The 23443-nt window shown below is 38.6% G+C and overlaps 1 protein-coding gene across 1 annotated transcript; it reads left to right on the top strand.

Annotated features, from left to right (window-relative positions):
* Positions 1–8499: 8499 nt before the first annotated feature.
* On the top strand, positions 8500–9438 carry LOC122893288 (olfactory receptor 4F15). The gene has a single exon (XM_044230199.1). It carries the CDS (start codon positions 8500–8502, stop codon positions 9436–9438), a length of 939 nt encoding a protein of 312 aa, XP_044086134.1.
* Positions 9439–23443: the final 14005 nt, after the last annotated feature.

Consider the following 23443-nt stretch of genomic DNA (forward strand, 5'->3'; position numbering starts at 1 on the left):
AAACTTAAAAATAAAAAGCTATTAAAATCTTGGAAGAAGGATCCGTGGAGTTGAAACTCACATATCTGAGAAAGGGCTGCTGCTTGGTTGGTGCTAGAGTCTCTGAGTTTAGAGAAGGGCAGGGACACCACCCCTGAGGCAAGGGTACTGCTGGTAACACAGATGTTCTTGAGGAGATGAGCTCTTCTAAGGTTGGGACACAGCTGTTGCCTGGGAAAGAAACCAAGGTTGTTGAGGTGAACAGTGTGGTTGGGTGATGCTCACAGGCATGGTGAGCAGAAAGGAAGCCCACAGGCAGCAAACAGGAAGGAGCAAGGAAGTCCCTCCTTCCTCTTCCACCTTGTAGTCTCCCTTTAGTGACCCTAAATGACAGAGTTGGCCAAAAAGAAATGGGTTTGTAGAGCCTTAGCTCCTGCATCCTGGCAGAGTATGAAGGATAGCTTAGATCTGAAAGATAATAGTTCATAGAGCACACACAGTTACTTAGAAAATTATTAAAATTCAATTAGGGAGGTTCTCATGGGTTTTTAAATTTAAAGTAAATCATCTCATAGAGTTTTTAAAAAGTTTCCGGTACTGGAAAATTAGTTAATTAGCTCAACTTCCTAAAGAGACTATATGGAAGATTTAAAGCTAGAGTCCAGTTGCCAGGCTCCTGGTCCTTTGCTGCCTTCTGTCACTTTAGATCTTGTTTCCTCGCTGGCTAAGTTTCATGTCTCCATTGGGCTGTTAAGCTGTCACTAATGGGTACCGCTATATTATTCACCTTGTCTTTTGGATATATGTCAAATAGCAGAGCTTCAACACATGTTCGTGAATGATTTTCACTTAATAAATCTATTTGGCCCTATTTTTACATTTCTTTTCTGATTTCTTGTTTCGTTTAAATAGAGCTTTCATTTTGGACAGTTTCAGGGCTACCAAGAAGTTGCAAAGGTGTTCCATGGAGTCCCTATAATATAAGTCCTTGCCAGCTTCAGTTTCAACTGTTTCTTCTAATGTTATCATCTTACATCTTACATTTCTGTGGTCCATATACTGAAAGATCAACACTGGTACATTCCTGTTAACTCAGTTCTAGACTGTATTCAGATTTCACCAGTGTTTCCTTTAATGTCCTTTTCTTTTCCAGAGTTCAATGTAGGAAAGCACACAGCATTTGTTATGATTCCTTAGCATAGTCTGGTTTGAGGGTGTTTCAGTCTGACCTTATTTACAATGGCTATGACAGCTTTTGGGGGTATTGGTCAGACATTTTATAAATGTCCCTTAATTTGGGTTTGTCTGAAAATGTCCCTCAGAATTAGACTGGGATTTTTGTTTTTTTGTAAAGAATATTATAAAGATGAAGTGGCTTTTTAATTTAATCGTACCAGAGGTATATAATACATACATGCCACCCCTAGTGATGTTAAACGTGCTCAATTCACTTATTAGGTGACCTTAATGAAAGAGAAGTGACTCACAACATGTTACTTCTGCAGCTATTTTTTACTTATAAATTTTTAGTTTTTTTCTTTCAGTTTCCTACTTACTACTTTCCTACTTATATACAGGGAAATTTGATATTTATCAGGCTGTTCCAAGTAATTTGTATTAATTTCTCAGAAAGTGAATATGATTAAATTATCTAAGGTTGCTTTTCTTATTCATCATAGGATTTAAAGTGGCAGAGATAATAATCAAGAGATTATTTGAAAAAATCGAAAGAGAAATAATCGACACTTTTTTTTTAAAGATTTTATTTATTTGACAGAGAGAGATCACAAGTAGGCAGAAAGGCAGGCAGAGAGAAAGAGGGGGAAGCAGGCTCCCTGCCGAGTAGAGAGCCCGATGTGGGGCTGGATCCCAGAACCATGGGATCATGACCTGAGCTGAAGGCAGAGGCTTTAACCCACTGAGCCACCCAGGTTCCCCATAATCGACACTTCTTATTTATTTATTTGTCAGAGAGAGAGAGAGAGAGAGGGAGAGAGAGAGCAAGAGCACAGGCAGACAGAGTGGCAGGCAGAGGCAGAGGGAGAAGAAGTCTCTCTGCTGAGCAAGGACCCTGATGTGGGACTCGATCCCAGGATGCTGGGATCATGACCTGGGCCAAAGGCAGCTGCTTAACCACCCAGGCGTCCCATAATTGACACTTCTTAAAGAGAAGTGTCATTCCTCCCTGCTATGACTCATTTAGAACATTTTCCTTTGTTGCTATGACCACAATGAATATATTTTTAGGAGACATTTGTCTTGATTAGTTGGTCACTCTCCCTTGGTTCAAGTAATTAGCTATATTTTCCATTTTTAGAAATATTTTATATACCTCTGTGCATTTGTGATAATAGTCTGGGAATAGCTCCAAGGGAAGGATGGAATGACGTTGACAAGAGGATGAAGGTATTGAACTAGATAAACTTCAGTGATAAGAAAAACCCCGGTAATGGTTTGTTGTTTGTCTATTTCAATTATGTTTTTGCTCAGAGTCAGAAAGAAACAGGTGGTGGTGGGGAGATGACGAGTAGGAGAATAAATACAAATGGTTGTCAACACAAAGAACTGACTTAACCTTAATTAGGTATAAGTGATAAATGAAATAAAAAAATAAAACCCCAATTTCATAGAATCATGATGGAGAAAGAATAATTAAAAACCTGCTTAGAAGAAAAATATCTAGGGAACTAAATCACTCTAATCTAAACTAATGTAGTGTAGGTTAAAATTAAGTATTGGAAGGGTGGAGAAAAAGTAGGGAACTAAATATATAATGTTTCACAACCTGTAATCAAGCCTCCTGCTTTTGTTTGCATTCTTTAAACATTTGTTAGAATTTTTCTAGGTCACTGCAGTAAGATGTTTGGTGGTGAAATGGGGGTGGTTAGGCAGAGTGCCAAGGATGAAGGGATAGAAGATGATCCTATAAAGGAAGACTAAAGGAATTGAGGTGGTTAAAACTAGAGGGCACAGATGAGTGATCTTTATTTGCTTTTACCAGGTTCAAGCATATAAAATATTTATCTGAAGGAATTGCTGACAATGTCTTTATGTTCACAGAGAAAGAATCAAGTGGCCATCAGCTTACTTGAAAGGATGAGAGATTTTCTTTTTGTAAGGATGCAACTTTGGTCTATTATGTTAATAAATAGTGGGATGCTAAGGAAGAAAATGAATTTTCAAACCATGTAAACTGTAGAGAAACTGACATATCCAGGATGGAGAAACTAAAGAAAAGAACTGTGTCAGAACACATTTTTAGATCTCTTCCAACTGAATGATATTATTAATTAAGGATAATGAGCCGCTTTCACTCTCCCCCCCCGAATATTTTAAAATGTAAAATTCCCATGAATCTATTCTTAGGGGTTCCCAAATTCTGATTCCATATAAGTCAAGATATTTATTTATTTGTTTAAGATTTTTTAAAATTTTTTATTGTTTATAAACATATATTTTTATCCCCAGGGGTACAGGTCTGTGAATCGCCAGGTTTACACACTTCACAGCATGTTTAAGATTTTAATTTACTTATTTGAGAGAGAGACAGAAATGGAGAATATGAGGGAGGGGGAAGGGCAGAAGGAGAAGAAAGAAAACAGGCTCTCTGCTGAGCAGGTATCCTGATGGATATGGGGCTCCATCCCAGGACTCTAGGATCATGACCTGAGCCAAAGCTTAACCAATTGAGCCACCCAGGTGCCCTAAATCAAGACATTTAAATGAGGATTTCATAAGGCGGGCACTTGATGGAATGAGTACTGGGTGTTAAATGCAACTGATGAATCACTAAATTCTACCTCTGAAACCAATAATACACTATATGCTAACTAACTTGAATTTAAATTTTAAGAAGTTTAAAAATAAACGATGATTCCATTAAATGCTGCAGAATCTGGATTTTCTGCATGCCATGATCACTTACATAGTCTAAATAAAGAATGGCTGTAATTGTGTCATAATTCTTGAGTGTAATAGCTAGACCAGAATTAGAGAACTCAAGAGTGGAATATCTTCTAATGGCAATGGCCTTAAAGGAGCAGCGCTGTTTTCCATGGAAGTCTGCAAGGTCTCAAGTTGATTGGGCACCCAGAACCTACTGTCTCCTTCTAGAAGCTGTTGAGACGGTATCTCAGAGGCACTGGAGAGGCACTTGAGAAATTTGAATAGTTGAAGATAGGAGCTGGGTAAGTTTCCCTTTTATTAGTTGTAGTATTTTGTGTGTTTTTTTTTTTTTTTTTGTTGTTGTTGGGTTTTTTTTGTTTTGTTTTGTTTTTTGTTTTTGTTCTTTTCGGGATGTAAATAGGTACCTTTTGTCTTTGGCCCATTTATCCTTCTGTTCTCAGATTTTGCTCTCATTCCTGGAGTCTGGCTCTCTCCTCCTCAGCTCATCTCTTCTTGCCCTATCTTCTGCAGCAAATAACTCAAGCTCATCCTTCTTGGGTAATGAGTCAGGTTTAAAATGAATCAGTTATTTCTTCATTGTATAAATAATCATTTCTTCCACACATAAGATCTCAGTGAAGGAGAGCCATCTGGTAACTTATTTGTTTGTCTATAATAGCTTAATGTGGCACCTTTCCCTTAAGCAATGTAAGTAAAACTAGGGGATGCAGAATGTTAGTTAACAAGAAAGCAAATCTAATGCTATTAGGAACAATTCTGAGATGACTTTTGAGATTGCATTATCTGAATAAGCTTCCAGTCTGCCATTTCTACTGCTCATCACAATTTTTCCCCTAACTGATCATCTTGGACTCCTGTTGCATTCAAAAACGCAATGTCCTGCTATCTTCCTTCTTGTCACCTTTTTATCAATTTCCCTTCTGATTTTAAAAATGTATTTTTCTTTTACTCCAAAATTGTCCTTTTTGCCTTCTGGCTAGACTGTTTGTATGGAAGCTTTACACAGAAATAAATAAATAAATACATAAATAAATAAATACATGGCTCAATAAATCATTTTCTGATTTTGTTAACCTTATTTCTTACAAACTTATTAACAGTTTTGTCAGTATTTCTTTTATCATCTCACTTCTTCTTTTATTTTTTTAGAGAGAAAGAGACAGAGTGTGTGCGCAAGTGAGATGGGTGAAGGAACAGAGGGAAAGGGAGAGGGAGAATCTTAAGCAGGCTCCACACACTCAGTGTGGAGTCTGACCTGCGACTCCATCTCATGATCCTGAGATCATGACCTGTGCTGAAATTAAGGGCTGGATGTTTAACTGACTGAGCCACCCAGAGGTGGCGGCTTGTTTTTTTGTTTTTTGTTTTGTTTTTGTTTTTGCTCTTCACATTTCAATTTGGAGGAAACACCACTTATATTTTTAGATCACAGTATATTCTCACTGTTATTCCTACTTCATGGAGACCTTGGAAGAGTTTTGGATAACACACTATTCCCTTTAGTGATAAGAAAGAATGCTTTTTGCCTTAATTTTCTGCCCATTCTTAGAGAAATTTTTGATTAGTCAGCTCATATTTCATGATATGGAGGTTTGGTTTTAAGTCATAAAATGGCTTACACAACTTTTACTTAAAATTGTCCTGATAACTGCTACGTAAATATTTGTTGAATGAATGAGTGAATTAGCCAAGAAATCCAGCCAGTAGCATTTCTGAGCTGGTTTCCAGAGAGAACAAACAATTATGGTTCCCAATTCTGCCCCAAGAGTCTTGTACCATATTTGGGGAGATAAAAATCCATGTTTCTTTATCAGAAAGCCATTAAAAATTACTGTGATAGAAATCATAGATGTAAAAATTCAGATATAAAAATTCAGATGTAAAAAATCAGTCAGAATACTGAGAGGAGACTCTGTGAATGTGGAAATTGAACTAGAAAGCAGCAGCAGAGTGTTTGTGACTCCTCAGTATTTGATAAATTACAGCATTTCTTCAAGTGTTCTTATCCTTTCTAGGGAGGGAAATTTGTATGTAACAGACCAGAATTGCATTTTTTGTCATGAATATGGACTTCACAAAGGCAGGAATGCTTGTCCAATGTTGTATTCTCATTGCCCAGATTGATGCTTGGCATTCTGGGCACTCAAAAATATTTACTGACTTAATGAACCAAAGTCATTTAAAAATCATTTGGAGAAGCACTCAGGACTAAATTGTATACCTAGTTGTCCAAGAACATATTGATTGGCTGATTGTCTTGGGATAATCCCAGGATTGTTCCTCACCATTAGTGGATATTAGTTGGCTAGACTTGGTCCTGGATATAATAGGAGTCAGTGTCTAAGGTGTAGTTTCTGGGAGAAGGTCCCAATGCACTACCAGTTCTTCCTCCTTCAATATCTCTTCCATCTTCGTGACAGGCTCTCTGAAATTTCCTCTGTCAGATTCATTGCTCAGTGATATGGTTTTCTTTTCCCCCTAAAACATTTGTTCACTTGTGAGAAGTTGTGGTGTTACAAAATAGTGGCCCCCAAAAATCCATGTCTTAATCCCTGAGCCTGTGAATATATTACTTTACATGGCACAAGGGACTTTGTCAATGTGATTAAGAACTTTGAGATGGCCAAATATCCTGGATTATCTGGATATTGTAGTCCTATGAATCCCACCTTACAAGTGGGAGGCAGGGTGGTTACAGTCAGAGAAGATATGTGGTGATAGTTGGCAGAATTTGGAATGATGTACTTTGAAGAGGGAGGAAGGGGTCATGAAGCAAAGAATTCAGGCAAACTTGGAAGAGGAAGATACGGGATCCTCTCCTTGGTCCTCTAGAAGGAAGGCAAGTCTCCTGACATCTCAATTCTAGCCTAGAAGACCCATTTTGGCCTTCTCCAGAACTGTGAGATCACATATTTGTGTTTTGGTAAGCCAAAAGTAATTTGTTACCGCAGAAACAGAGAATGAATACATATAGAACTAATACGAATTTCTATTTCGGGCAAAGAACATTCAGTGGGAGCCATGGGTTCTTGATACTCTGTACACCCTCCCACCAACTGACTTTGGGATAATGAGGAGGTCACCTTGTATACTTCTTTCTATATAAATTATTTCATTGGTTTAACATGGAGTCACGGAGTTGTACTAAATCAGAAACAGCCACTGAGCAGAGGACTTCTGATGATTTATTTCTGGCAAGTTTTTTTTTTTAAAATTCTTAAAAAACTGTAATTGTGTCCTAGCTACCCCTGCTGCAATTCAGCTAATGTCCCTTAGTTCTTTTTTGTGCCCATTATCCCTCTAACTAATTGTGACCCTCTCTCAATTGCAGACACAGATACTGTCTGGCTATTTTCACCAGTTTTCTTTTCCCTTTATTCTTTTATCCATTCCAAATGTATTTTGAAAAGGAAAAAATACTGTTATGTGGCAGAGTTCTTATCTTTGGGGATTCAATGACTATCTTTATCCGTCTACTAGTGGAGATTATTTGCCTCAGGTCAATTCATGTGTTATGTTAGAAATTGTGAATTTTTTGGGAAGTAAGTATAATTAAAAGATAAAACTTTTTTCCATTTGAAAAGTATTTAAAAGTCTTTCTATTGGCTATTTTAAATTAACAGCTGAGACTCCATATTTCATTTGGTGATAGAGTTCTCTTGTGAAATAATTATATTGGGTAGCTAAACAATTGCATGATGAGGCTTGGGATCCTATGATAATTCCTGACTGGTACCACAAAATACATGATTAATGTGAACTTTGGTGGATTAAGATAAACTATCTTAACTGCAGGAGTCATTCTTCAGTCCCTTTAATTTCTTCCTTCATTCAGCCAGTGTGAAGCACTCATTAAATAACTTGTTGTGTTAGTCACCACTGGTGATTGTGATGGAGGTGGGCTATACTCATATGAACTTGATGATTCCTGTAACCAAGAAACTACCCATTAATTTGAGAAATGGAAACTTATATAATCAGGAGAGGCAGAATGAAATCAACGCTAACAGTGCAGAGAGAGTAGAGAGACTGAAGCGTATCTGGAAGATTTCACAAGGGAGGGAGAATTTGAACTGGGACACTGAAAATGGGACAGTAGAGAATAGAATGAGAAATTTTGAAAGCTGAAAGAAAGAATATGTGTAGAGTCTAAGCAAGCAAGAGGATTAATGGGACAGAGACTTTGAAAGCTATGTGCCGTGTATGAATTGTTAGGTAGTTCATATAAGTGGCTGAAATCCTATCCATTCATAAGAAATCATAGTCAAAAGTATTTGAAGTTGACCTTGTATGTTATTGAAGTAGAATGCAGGGGAGGAGAAATATGAAATAGCCATGTGATAGTGAAGAAAACAGAAGGGAAACAGGTCCACGGATGAAATTCACTTAGTTGTAGCAGTTTTGAATCCATGCTGGTATTGGGAACCAGCTAGCTCCTATAAGTAGAAGTCCAATGTACATGTAATGAAGATTATTTGGCTATGAAGTTGTTAATATGACTGTTTTCATGGCTGGAGACTTCCTTTTGTGAACACTAATACTTGCCTAGGCAATTTTTTCCATTTTCTGTCTTCTTTTAGGGAAACATGACAACTGATCCTGTTGTTTGAGGCAATGGACAGAATGAACCAGTCGATAGTATCAGAGTTTGTGTTCCTTGGACTCACGAATTCATGGGAGATCCAACTTCTCCTTTTTGTTTTCTCCTTTTTATTCTACTTGGCAAGCATGATGGGAAACCTTGTCATTGTGTTCACTGTAACCTTGGATGCTCATCTGCATTCCCCTATGTATTTCCTCCTGGCTAACCTCTCTGTCATTGATATGTTGTTTTGCTCAGTCACAGCCCCTAAAATGATTTGTGATATTTTTAAGAAGCATAAAGCCATCTCTTTTTGTGGATGTATTATGCAGATCTTCTTTAGCCATGCAGTTGGGGGCACAGAGATGGTGCTGCTTATAGCCATGGCCTTTGACAGATATGTGGCCATATGTAAGCCTCTGCACTACTTGAGCATCATGAGCTCAAAGATGTGTCTATTCTTTTTAGTAACTTCTTGGGTAATTGGCCTCATTCATTCATTGGTTCAATTAGTTTTTGTGGTAGATTTGCCTTTTTGTGGCCCTAATGTATTGGATAGTTTTTATTGTGACCTTCCCCGGCTCCTCAGGCTTGCCTGCACAAACACTCAAGAATTGGAGTTCATGGTTACTGTCAATAGTGGGCTCATTTCTGTGGGGTCTTTTATCCTGCTGGTCTTTTCATATGTCTTCATTTTGTTTACTGTTTGGAAACATTCCTCTGGTGGCTCATCCAAGGCTGTCTCCACACTATCGGCTCATATCACTGTAGTGGTTTTGTTCTTTGGGCCATTGATGTTTTTCTACACATGGCCTTCTCCCACATCAAACCTGGATAAATATCTTGCTATTTTTGATGCAGTTATCACTCCTTTTCTGAATCCAGTCATCTACACATTCAGGAACAGAGAGATGAAAGTGGCAATGAGGAGACTGTGTGGTCGTCTTGTGCGTTACAGGAAGATTTCATGAACAGATGGCTATGAAGATGTGAAATCACAGATTTCCCTCATGCTGGTTGTAGAAAAGATATTATGCAATTTCAGAAAAATCCATTACACTTAGGACATCTTATATGTCTAGAAATCTACTATCTATGATATTATGGTATCTATTTCACCATTAAGTTAGAAGTCATGTTTTTCATTGATACTCTGTATGTCAAAGTGCTAAAAAGTGAATAATATGTTTTGAAACCTACATGGTTAGGAGAATGCCATAATGTAATTGAGTAAATAATAAAGTTTGATGTTTTTCCTAAACAGATTATTCTATTGATAGACAAATTATGCATTTATATTATCCTTCATCTGCTTGCTTGAGTTTATACCTTGATTTTAATTCTCTTTGTTGCTAGATTGTTTTCTCTATGTGACAGTGTAAGAAATTTTTAATCCTATGTGAGAATTATAGATTTTAAAGCTAGATTGGATTACCAACCTCATTGTCTATTTTAAAAAAAGATTTTATTTATTTATTTGACACAGAGAGAGAGAGAGCGCACAAGTATGTGGAGAGGCAGGCAGAAAGAGAGGGGGAGGCTCCCTGCTGAGCAGAGAGCCCAGTGCAGGGCTCGATCCCAGGACCCTGAGATCATGACCGGAGCTGAAGGCAGAGGGTTAACTCACTGAGCCACCCAGATGCCCCAACATCATTGCCTTTAATCCCTTCTGTTGCACTAGCTATAACCCAGGAGATGAGGGGTGATAGCATTTAGCACAATGTTAGAACAGAATTTATCAGAGAGCCAGGCACTGGAAGCCTCGACCCTGTTTGCATGTCAGTGTCCATTCACTTTCGAATCAGTTTTGCATTTTGAATTTCTGAACATAGTTTACTCTGTCAGCTTTTTCCTATAGGTCTCTCTAATGTAAGAGTTTACAGCACTTAATGTGTATTGCTTTTTTCTTATAAATTTCTCAGTGAGCACCGAGCACTTCCTTATCATTTCTAAATCTTTTTTTACTTTCTACCGTGACCATATGTTTCTTGTTCAGGTCCTACTAAAGCTGAATCTTAAACTATTGCATTAGTTATAAAAAACATGTTTAGAATTCATTAAGCAGGATTCTTTTGTCTATAGAGGTAACCAGAGACTTTTCATTAAGTTCTATTTTGTAGGCCTGAAGTCCCCCCAGATACTTACAACTAATCATGGTATTTCTTTTGTGGGAAAGAAGTCATTGATTAACTTTTACTCTGCTTAAGGAAGTGACACTAAGATCATTGTACCTCTCCCAGAAAGAGAAATTAAAATATTTCAGAAAAATGAAATATTTATAGAATATCCATGAAGGGTTTCCCCCCATACATTGAGCAGCTTGTTATTTAACAAAATTACTAGACAATGGAATGGGATGCACACACCAATTGAAGTTTCCTTCATGAGGCAATGAAATTATGATTGTCTGTCATCATTTGTGTTCTAGGGGAGGTAATAAGTGAGGTGACTCAAATGGTGATTGTTACAAACTAGGTATTGTTCTCAGGGCTTTACCTTGAATCTTATGGAGTAGATACTCTCACTATCCCCATTTTTACACAGGAGGGCTCTGAGGCATGAAGATTTTAAATATTCTTAAATATTTTAAATATTCTTAAGTTGCATTAAGTAATCAGACTGTACACAAAGCCTTGTGGTTTTGACGCAGGATCTGTAATCTTAACTCTTGCACTATAATTCATCTCTGGTAATAAAAGATAACAGAATAACTCCTTTACTTGGAAACAATTCCTTCTTGTGGGCTTCCTCTGGAGAATTCCTCACCACCAAAACCCAGTATTTATGGGGTTAGTAAATTCACAAATTTTTTTGTGTATGTAAAACCAATGGGGCATTTTGTACAAGGCACTCACTACTATCAGGAAGTTGAAATGCCAGATTTCCCTTGATATATTGTAGAGGAAGGAGCCTAAAGGCTCAAGAAGATATCTGAATGGATCTATTATGTGTAACTTACTTAGACAACCCCTAGCTGTACCCTTCTGGGAGGGGCTGGGGGGCATGGCATCACCAAGATTGATTGCTTTAACAAAAATGCCAGTAGGAAGGGCTGTGTGAAGGGCTGTGTGATATCTCAACGAGTATACATGACAATGATCCTCTCAGTACTTTCTCCAAAGGTACCCTTGACCATGTACTTGCATAATCATACACTAGGAATAAAGGAATATCGCAACAGTTGGAGGACTGTTGGGCATAGAATCTGAGTTGAAACGGATACTCAAATCCCTAAAAGGTTATTGTGGTCCTTTATTTGAAGGGTGGCAAGTGGGAATTAACTATATACAGCGTCCAAATCTAGATCTGGTGCATAGTGGGTCCACCAAATGACACCCCTCCCACCCTGTGATCATTATGCCATTTCCTGGATGTATAATTTGAATGGACACACTTGGTTGTTGGTACAACTCTTATTCTGTTTCCTTGCCCTGTGGGTTTCAGGTATTGTAGAGTAGAAGCTACTGAGCCTGTCACATCCACACACTCAGACAGTATTTAAGAAAAAAAGGGACATTATATTCTGCAGGGATGGGGTGGCAATAAGATACCCAAACAGTATAGGAATGGTGATCGCCATCCTCTATTTAATTCACCACTCTGGCCCCTACAAAAGTCAGGCAGATCTTAGAAAATGATAATGGACTACTGTAAACTCAACCCAGTAGTAGCCTCAATTGCAGTTGATATACTAAAGGTGGTATTGTTGCTAGAGCAGAATTTTTATTTTTTAAAGATTTTATTTATTTATTTGAAAGAGGGAGAGAACACAAGCAGGGGGAGTGGCAGAGGCAGAGGGAGATGCAGACTCCCCACTGAGAAGGGACCCCCCCCCCCAATAAGGGACTCCATCCCAAGATCCTGGGATCATGATCTGAGCAGAAGGCAGACATTTAAGTGACTGAGCCACCCAGGCACTGTAGAGCTGATTAATACAGCCTTGGGTGTATGATATATGGTCATTGATCTGATAAATTTTCTTTTCCATCTCTCTCAGAAAGTAGAGTTAGAAACAATTCATACGGAAAGGCCATCAGTATATATTTATTGTTCTACCCTTTGTCATAGTCTGAAGAGAAATGGACCATCTGGATGGTTTATATATATTTAAGACTGTCTACTATATTAAAGACACTATGCTGTCAAACCAGATAAGGAAGAAATAGCAAGGATATTCATGCTTAGGTTGTACATATAAGTTGTCAAGGAGTGAATAAATTGCATAAAGAATAGGGAAATTTTCATGTCATTAAAATTTTAGGAATTCAGAGATATGGATCAAAGACTTAACTGTAGGAGAAAACACCAGCAAAGACCTTGACTTTGGTCTTAGGAATGATTTTTTGGATAAGACACCCAAATACACAGGCAACAAAAGCTAAAATAAATAATTGGGAAGGTATCAATATGAAGAGATTCCATGCAAAAGAAAAGAATCAATAAATTGAAAAGGCAACTTACACAAAGGGAAAAATACTTGCAAATTCTATACCTGATAAGGGGTTATTATGCAAAATAATGACAAAGTAATAGAACTCATAGCAAAAAGCAATTAATCTAATTAAAAAAGGATAAAAGACCTGAATACACATTTTTCTTTTTTTAAATTATTTTATTTTTTTCAGTGTAACCGTATTCATTGTTTTTGCACCACATCCAGTGCTCCATGCAATCCGTGCCCTCTATAATACCCACCACCTGGTTCCCCCAACCTCCCACCTCACGCCCCTTCAAAATTCTCAGATTGTTTTTCAGAGTCCATAGTCTCTCATGGTTCACCTCCCCTTCCAATTTCCCTCAACTCCTTTCTCCTCTTTGTCTCCCCTTGTCCTCCATGCTATTTGTTTTGCTCCACAAATAAGTGAAACCATATGATAATTGACTCTCTCTGCTTGACTTATTTCACTCAGCATAATCTCTTCCAGTCCCGTCCATGTTGCTACAAAAGTTGGGTATTCATCCTTTCTGATGGAGGCATAATCATAGTGTATATGGACCACGTATTCCTTATCCATTTGTCTGTTGAAGGGCATCTTGGTTCTTTCCACAGTTTGGCGACCGTGGCCATTGCTGCTATAAACATTGGGGTACAGATGGCCCTTCTTTTCACGACATCTGTATCTTTGGGGTAAATACCCAGGAGTGCAATGGCAGGGTCATAGGGAAGCTCTATTTTTAATTTCTTGAGGAATCTCCACACTGTTCTCCAAAGTAACTGCACCAACTTGCATTCCCACCAACAGTGTAAGAGGGTTCCCCTTTCTCCACATCCTCTCCAACACATGTTGTTTCCTGTTTTGCTAATTTTGGCCATTCTAACTGTTGTGTAAAGTGATATCTCAATGTGGTTTTAATTTGAATCTCCCTGATGGCTAGCGATGATGAACATTTTTTCATGTGTCTGAAAGCCTTTTGTATGTTTTCATTGGAGAAGTGTCTGTTCATATCTTCTGCCCATTTTTTGATATGATGGTCTGTTTTGTGTGTGTTGATTTTGAGGAGTTCATTATAGATCCTGGATATCAACCTTTCATCTGTACTGTCATTTGCAAGTATTGTCTCCCATTCTGTGGGTTGCCTCTTTGTTTTCTTGACTGTTTCCTTTGCTGTGCAGAAGCTTTTGATCTTGATGAAGTCCCAAAAGTTTATTTTCGCTTTTGTTTCCTTTGCCTTTTGAGACATATCTTGAAAGAAGTTGCTGTGGCTGATATCAAAGAGGTTACTGCCTATGTTCTCCTCTAGGGTTCCGATGGATTACTGTCTCATGTTGAGGTCTTTTATCCATTTTGAGTTTATCTTTGTGTACGGTGTAAGAGAATGGTCGAGCTTCATTCTTCTACATATAGCTGTCCAGTTTTCCCAGCACCATTTATTGAAGAGACTGTCTTTTTTCCACTGTATATTTTTTCCTGTTTTGTCGAAGATTAATTGACCATAGAGTAGAGGGTCCATATCTGGGCTCTCTACTCTGTTCCACTGGTCTATGTGTCTGTTTTTATGCCAGTACCATGCTGTCTTGGTGATCACAGCTTTGTAATAAAGCTTGAAATCAGGTAACGTGATGCCGCCAGCTTTATTTTTGTTTTTCAACATTTCCTTAGCGATTCGGGGTCTCTTCTGGTTCCATACAAATTTTTGGATTATTTGCTCCAGCTCTTTGAAGAATACCGGTGGAATTTTGATCGGAATGGCATTAAAAGTATAGATTGCTCTAGGCAGTATAGACATTTTAACAATGTTTATTCTTCTGATTCAAGAGCATGGAATGGTCTTCCATCTATTTGTGTCTTCTTCAATTTCTTTCATGAGTGTTCTGTAGTTCCTCAAGTACAGATCCTTTACCTCTTTGGTTAGGTTTATTCCCAGGTATCTTATGGTTCTTGGTGCTATAGTAAATGGAATCAATTCTCTAATTTCCCTTTCTGTATTTTCATTGTTAGTGTATAAGAAAGCCACTGATTTCTGCACATTGACTTTTATCCTGCCCCGTTGCTGAATTGCTGTATGAGTTCTAGTAGTTTGGGGGTGGAGTCTTTTGGGTTTTCCATATAAAGAATCATGTCATCTGCGAATAGAGAGAGTTTGACTTCTTCATTGCCAATTTGGACACCTTTTATTTCTCTTTGTTTTCTGATTGCTGTTGCTAGGACTTCTAATACTATGTTGAACAAGAGTGGTGAGGGTGGGCATCCTTGGCGAGTTCCTGATCTCAACGGGAAGGCTGCAAGCTTTTTCCCATTGAGGATGCTATTTGCTGTGGGTCTTTCATAGATAGATTTGATGAAGTTCAGGAATGTTCCCTCTATCCCTAAACTTTGAAGCGTTTTAATCAGGAATGGATGCTGGATTTTGTCAAATGCTTTTTCTGCATCAATTGAGAGGACCATGTGGTTCTTCTGTCTTCTCTTATTAATTTGTTCTATCACATTGATTGATTTGTGAATGTTGAAGCATCCTTGTAGCCCAGGGATGAATCCCACCTGGTCATGGTGGATAATCTTTTTAATGTTCTGTTGGATCCTGTTTGCTAGGATCTTGTTGAGAATCTTCGCATCCATATTCATCAGTGATATTGGTCTGAAATTCTCCTTTTTGGTAGGATCTTTGCCTGGTTTGGGGATCAGGGTAATGTTGGCTTCATAGAAAGAGTCTGGAAGTTTTCCTTCTGCTTCAATTTTTTGAAACAGCTTCAGGAGAATAGGTGTTATTTCTTCTTTGAAGGTTTGGTAGAATTCCCCAGGGAATCTGTCAGGTCCTGGGCTCTTGTTTTTTGGGAGGTTTTTGATCACTGCTTCAATCTCATTACTAGATATCAGTCTATTCAGGTTGTTGATTTCTTCTTGGTTCAATTTTGGGAGTTTATATTTTTCCAGGAATGCATCCATTTCATCTAGGTTGCTAAGCTTATTGGCATATAACTGTTTGTAATAACTTCTGATGATTGTTTCTACTTCCTTGGTGTTCGTTATGATCTCTCCCTTTTCATTCATAATTTTATGAATTTGGGCTTTATCTCTTTTCTTTTGGATTAGTGTAGCCAGTGGCTTATCGATCTTATTGATTTTTTCTAAAAACCAGCTTCTAGTTTCATTGATACGTTCTACTGTATCTCTGGTTTCTCCCTCATTGATCTCAGCTCTAATCTTGATGATTTCCCTTCTTATGTGTGGAGTTGGTTTGATTTGTTGTTGATCCTCCAGTTCTTTAAGGTGTAGAGACAGCTGGTGTTTTCTAGATTTTTCAATTTTTTTTGAGGGAGGCTTGGATGGCTATGTATTTTCCCCTTAGGACCGCCTTTGCTGTATCCCATAGGTTTTGGACCGAAGTGTCTTCATTCTCATTGGTTTCCATGAATTGTTTCAGTTCTTCTTTGATCTCCTGGTTGATCCAAGCATTCTTAAGCAAGGTGGTCTTTAGCTTCCAGGTGTTTGAGTTCCTTCCGAACTTTTTCTTGTGATTGAGCTCCAGTTTCAAAGCATTGTGATCTGAGAATGTGCAGGGAATAATCTCAGTCTTTTGGTATCAGTTGAGTCCTGATTTGTGACCCAGTATGTGGTCTATTCTGGAGAAGGTTCCATGTGCACTTGAGACAATGAGTATTCTGTAGTTTTAGGGTGGAGTGTTCTGTAAATATCTATGAGGTCCATCTGGTCCAATGTGTCATTCAATGCTCTTGTTTCTTTATTAATTTTCTGCTTCGATGATCTGTCTATTTCTGAGAGAGGCGTGTTAAGATCTCCTACTATTAGTGTATTCCTATCAAATGACTCTTTATCTTGATTAACAGTTTTCTTATGTAATTGGCTGCTCCCATATTGGGGGCATAGATATTTACAATTGTTAGATCATCTTGGTGGATAGTCCCTTTAAGAATTATGTAGTGTCCTCTACTGGGTATTTATCCTAAAGATACAAACGTAGTGATCCAAAGGGTCACGTGCACCCGAATGTTTATAGCAGCAATGTGCACAATAGCCAAACTATGGAAAGAACCTAGATGTCCATCAACAGACGAATGGATAAAAAAGATGTGGTATATATACACAATGGAATGCTATGCAGCCATCAAAAGAAATGAAATTTTGCTATTTGCGACAACGCGGATGGAACTAGAGCATATCATGCTTAGCAAAATAAGTCAAGCAGAGAAAGACAACTATCATATGATCTCCCTGATATGAGGAAGTGGTGATGCAACATGGGGGCTTAAGGGGGTAGGAGAAGAATAAATGAAACAAGATGGGATTGGGAGGGAGACAAACCATAAGTGATTCTTAATCTCACAAAACAGAGGTTTGCTGGGGGGAGGGGAATTGGGAGAAGGGGGATGGGGTTATGGACATTGGGGAGGGTATGTGCTTTGGTGAGTGCTGTGAAGTGTGTAAACCTGGCGATTCACAGACCTGTACCCTGGGGGATAAAAATATATTATATGTTTATAAAAAATAAAATATTAAAAAGAATGATAAAGAAAAAAAATAATGCAAACATAGAAAAGAAAAAAAAAAGAATGATGTAGTGTCCTTCTGTATTTCTGACTACAGCCTAATATCTAAATTGTCTGATATGAGAATCGCTACCCTGGTCTTCTTTTGAGGCCCATTGGCATGAAAGATGCTTCTCTATCCCTTCACTTTCAGTCTGGGTTTATCTTTAGGTTCACAATGGGTCTCTTGTAGACAAAATATGGATGGGTCCTGTCGTTTTATCCAATCTGCAACCTTGTGCCGTTTTATGGCACATTTAGGCCATTCACAGTGAGAGTGATTATTGATAGATATGTTTTTATTGACATCATGTTACCTTTGAAGTCTTTCTTTCTGTAGATTTTCACTATATTTCTGTTCAATGCTATTCTTAGTATTTTTCCTCTTTTATAGAACCCCCCCTTAATATTTCCTGCAGTGTTGGCTTGGTGGTTGCATAGTCTTTTAAGCCTTGCCGGTCTTGGAAACTCTTTATCTCTCATCCATTTTGAATGTCAGTCTTGCTAGATAAAGTATTCTTGGCTGCATGTTCTTCTCATTCAACTCTCTGAATATATCTTGCCAGCCCTTTCTGGCTTGCCAGGTCTCTGTGAACAGGTCTGACGTTATTCTGATGGGCTTTCCTCTGTAAGTAAAGAGCCTCTTTGTCCTAGCGGCTTTCAAGAGATTGTATTTACAATTATGATTCCTCAATTTGACTATCAGATGCCTTGATGTTTTTCTGGAATCTATAATCTTGGGTGGAGACTGTTCAGCCTCTCGTACATGAATGCTGGTTCCATTCGCGAGATTGGGAAAATTTTCATGAAGAACTTGTTCCACTATATCTTCTAGACTTCTTTCTTTCTCCTCCCTTTCAGGAATTCCAATAATTCTGACATTGAAATGTTTCATGGCATCATTTATTTCCCTGATTCTGTTTTTGTGGCTTCTAAGCTGTTTGTTCCAGGCTTCCTTTTGATCCTTTCTATCTGTTTGTCCTCCAGATCACTAATTCTATCTTCTGCTTTAGTTACCCTAGCTTTGAGAGAATTTAGATTAGATTGGAACTCATTGAGAGCATTGTGAATCTCATCCCTGGTAGCTTTCAACTCAACCCTAACATTGTGAACATCATCTCTCATTGCTTTCAGTTCAGCCCTAATCAATTCCATTTGGTCATCCATGGCTTTCTCCAACCCAGCTATTACTTGGATAATTGTTAGCCTGAATACTCTTTCCGTCATATAGTCTATGTGATAGCCATTAGCTCTGTTGCAGAAGGTCCATCCTCTGTATTTTTCTTCTGTTGGGCATTCCTCCTCCTAGTCATTTTGGTGAGAGATGGCTGAACGGATGTAGCTGGATGTATCGACCGTGGTGCAGTCAAGGTTCACCCTGGAACGCTTCTGAGCAATCAGGATTCCCCACCCTAATGAGAGTAAAAGGAAAAGAAAAAGAAAAAAAAGAGAGAAAGAGAGATAGGAAAGAGAGGGAAGATAAAAGAGAAGGTTCAGCCCAGATGGGCCCCAAGGTAAGATTTATGAAGTATACAAACAAAAACAGACAAACAAAAAAACTGATAAAAGTATATGACAAAAGAAAAAAATATATATAAGCAAATAAAGGAAGAACCTCGTCAAAAAGAACCCCATGTGTAAGATATATACTATCAGGACAAACACAAAAACACAGAAACACTGGTGGAAGAAAAAGATGGGAGAGTGGTAATAAATTCTCAGTGTAGGGGAGGCAGGTTGTTTTGATTCTTCCTGGATGTATCTTGATATCTTTCTTAAAGGACTCAACTTTCCTAAGATAAAGGGGGATTAAAAATTGGTTTACCTATAGGGGTAGTATTGATTGGGGAAAGGGGATTACTTTGAAGTTTAACTCTATATGAATACTAGAAAATAAAAATAGAAAAGGAATAAACTAGACTGAACTAAACTAAAATAAAAAAAAAGAAATTAAAAAACAGAAATGCAAAAGAAAAACACAGGTGTATGTATCAAAAAGTTCAGGTTAGAAGGTTATTATGGAATTTGATGTACTGGACATCTCACTGTGATGGTAAATAGGTTAAAAAATTATCTATATAAAAAAATGAGCCAGAATAGTGGGAACGAATTAAAAATAAAAGTTGTCCTATGAAGTAGTGGTGGTTGTTCTCTTGTAGTCTGTTTTTTTTCCCTTTCCTTGTTGGTTATCTGGGGGAGGGGCCTGCCACGCGGGTTTTCAGTCAGTGATGTTCCCTGAGTTAAATCCTCCGGCCCTCCTCAAGGGGGTGGGCTCTGAGGAAACTGTTTTTTCAGGCTTTTGTTCTCTGGAGGTTTTTATGTTTGTTCACTTTTTTTTCCCTCCCTCTCTCGCCTTCACTGCTTTTGATGGTTTTTGTAAGTTTAGAGGAAAGCAAACTGCACCCTGACCCCCCTCTCAGAGAGAAGCCTCAGTCTGGTACCCTGTGGGTGTTGCAGAGCCCCAGTAAATTCCCCCTTGGCCACTGGCAGAGCAGGTTCTGAGTCGCAGTCCCTGGGGACACAGGATCTTCTGCTTGTACCCAAAACCATGGCAGCGGTGGCTGTCTGGGCAGCTCCAAACTGCCAGAGAGGTTCCAAGCCATGATCGCACACTGAGATTTTCCCACTGGCCCGCACTGGGAGTGTTTGGTCTTTCTGCGTCTAAGAGTGCCAGGCTTGCGTGCACCTCTCTTAGGGGAGAGTGAGGGGTGCGCACATCTCAGGGTCTGTAGTACCGCTGCTGGCTGGCGAGGCTCCCAGCCCCTCACAGGAGCCAGACCCCACAAGTTCTCGGGCACGCTGGCAGCTCAGGGACCAAGACCTGGTTTCTCCACCGCACTCTCTCTGGCTCAGTGTCAGGGGAGGCTGTCCTGGGTCCCGGGACTTAAGCCCCTGTCTGTAGCTGCCCTGATTCCCACAATTTTGCCCCCCTCCCCTCGGCGATCCTTTGCTCTTTCTGAGTGCTTTCAACCAGTCTCCAAGTTAATGCTGGTCCCCAGATGCAGGGCACTCTAGTATTAGGGGTATTACTTTCCAATCAGTCACCACTGGTAGCTCCCTCCCCCTTTTGTTTATCTTCCGGTATCAGTCCGATGTTCCTACTCCGCTTTACCTGCCCACTGGCATCTTCTGTCCCTGTAGAGAGCCAGACGTGTATAATTCTGATCTCAGGCTGATTTCGTGGGTGAACAGAGTTCTTTGGAAGGTAATCAGCTCACTTTAGGGTACAGGTTGAAAGGGCAACTCTTCCTACTTCCCCGCCATCTTGTCTCCCCCCTGAATAGACATTTTCCCAAATAAGACCTACAAATGGACAACATATCCAAGAAAAGCTGCTCACCATCACTAATCATCAGGGAAATGCAAATCAAAACCACAATGAGATTCCCCTCACACCTAAGAGTGGTTACTGAACAAAAGACAAGAAAATAAGACAAGAAATAAATGGTAGCAAGGATGTGGAGGAAAGGGAACCTTCTTGTACTCATGGTTGAAATGCAAACTGGTATAGCTGCTAATTTACAGTAAACATTATGAAGGTTTACAAAGAACAACATGGTGGTTTCGCAAAAAATCGAATACAGAACTACAATATAATCTAGCAATTCTACTTCTGGATATATGCTGAAAGGAATGAAATCAGGATTTTTTTTTTAAAAGATATTATTTATTTACTTGACAGACAGAGAACACAAGTAGGAAGAGATGCAGGCAGAGAGAGAGGAGGGGAAACAGGCTCCCTGCTGAGCAGAGCCCAATGCGGGCCTTGATCCCAGGACCCTGGGATCATGACCTAAGCCAAAGGCAGAGGCTTTAACCCACTGAGCCACCCAGGCGCACTGAAATCAGGATCTTGAAGAGGTATCTACACTCATCTTCACTGTAGCATTACTCACAGTAGCCAAGACATGAAAACAATGTAAAATTTCTTTCAGTGGATGAATGAATAAAGAAAATGTGGTATATATACAAACTGGAATATTCAGCCATGAAAGGAAAATCTTGCTATTTGTGATAACATAAGCCTGGAGACCATTATGCTAACTGTCATAAGTCAAGCAGAGAAAGACAAATAGTGTACAGTATCACTTATATGTGGAGTAATTAAAAAAAAAAGAAGCTGATTTTATAGATACAGATAATAGAATGGTGGTTTTCAGGGCTTTATGGGAGGCCGAAATGGGGAGATATAGGTCAAAGTGTGCAAATTCTCAATTGTTAAGAAGATAAGTTCAAAAGATCTAATGTATAGTGTGGTGACTATAGTTAATAATATGGTATTGCGCACTTGAAGGTTGCTAAGAGTAAATCTAAACCATTTTTATCACAGACAGACATACACAGAGACAGACAGACAGTTTCAAGAGTTTACTATATGAGGTTATTGATCCGTTAGTTTTCTTGATCTTGGCAATTATTATACAGTATAATAGGTCATCGCATTGTAAACTTTAAATAAATACAATTTTGTTTGTCATTTATCCTGAATCAAGTTTGAAAAAACCTGTTGGAGTTTAGTGGTCTGGGGAATGGCTGGACATCCTCTTAAAGTGAAGGAAAATTACTAAACCTTGTGCTTTCCACCATTAATAAGGGAGCACAATGTCTGGAAAATTTCTCCTGTTTCTAGAGGAAACATATTCTATAATAGGAATACACCCAACTCATGTACTAAAATATGTGAAAGGCTCTCAGCTTGAGCAGGATGCAGATCTGGAAAGGTTTTCTTTCTGCAAGTAATCCTTGTACTTGGACTATCCTACTTGGCATCCTTGTAGTATTAGGAAATTTGGTAGTGAAAAAAGAAAATATGTGATGTTTATAGCAAGCATCAATTGGATAATCGTAATACAACTTTTTTTTTTTTTGCAGTTTTGGACCAACCATTTCCCCCAAGGATTACAGTTCAAGTGAAATACAGACACATGATAACACAATATATCACATCATACCATGGATCTATGTTTTTTTTATTTTTTAATTTTTATCGTTTAAAAATTTCTTTCTTTATTTGATACAGAGGGACACAGCAAGATAGGGAACACAAGCAGGGGGAGTGGGAGAAGGAGAAGTAGGTTTCCTGCCAGCAGGGAGCCCCATGCGGGGCTTGATCCCATGACCCTGGGATCATGACCTGAACCCAAGTCAGACGTTTAACGACAAAGCCACCCAGGCTCCCCTGGATCCATGTTTTTATTTTTTATTTTTTAATTTTTAAAAGATTTTATTTATTTGTTTGACAGGCAGAGATCACAACTAGGCAGAGAGGCAGGCAGAGAGAAAGAGGAGAAAGCAGGCTCCCTGTTGAGCAGAGAGCCTGATGCGAGGCTCAAACCCAGGACCCTGGGATCATCACCTGAGCCGAGGGCAGAGGCTTTAACCCACTGAGCCACCCAGGAACCCCTGGATCCACATTTTTAAAGAAAAGAAGGTGTTGGCACATGAACATTGGATCTATTGGTCATATCAAATAATACCAACCAGAATCAGTATGTGAGTTGGGTGCTATTCCTGTTATAGAATATGTTTCCTCTAGAAACAGGAGAAATTTTCCAGACATTGTGTTCCCTTATTAGTGGTGGAAGTATAGCTGTTTTATTCACTTTTAAGCTCCATTCACTGGAATTAATTACTGCATAGTTAAATCTTTGTATACATCTGTAATGATTCAAAATAACGATCGCATAAAAATGAAGTTGAATGTACCTTCTTCTATCATTTAAATTATACTAAAAAATTAAGCACAGTGGCTTTTTTGGAGATGATTAAGATGATCACAATTTTTCTAAGTTAATATTTAACTATTTTTGGAGATTAATTCTAATGGGTAATTACCAATATTTATTCCCAACAAAACAGCAAAAAGATATTAAACAAAAATATTGCACTTTATTTCCTTCTTCTTCTCTAGTGTCTTATTATGAGTTTTAGATCACTGGTTTCCCTGGTCAAACCAAATAGTTCTCTAGGGAGTAAAGTCCCCTGATCCA

The sequence above is a fragment of the Neovison vison genome, chromosome 13 (assembly GCF_020171115.1).
Source record: "Neovison vison isolate M4711 chromosome 13, ASM_NN_V1, whole genome shotgun sequence".
NCBI classification, from domain to species: Eukaryota; Metazoa; Chordata; class Mammalia; order Carnivora; family Mustelidae; genus Neogale; species Neogale vison.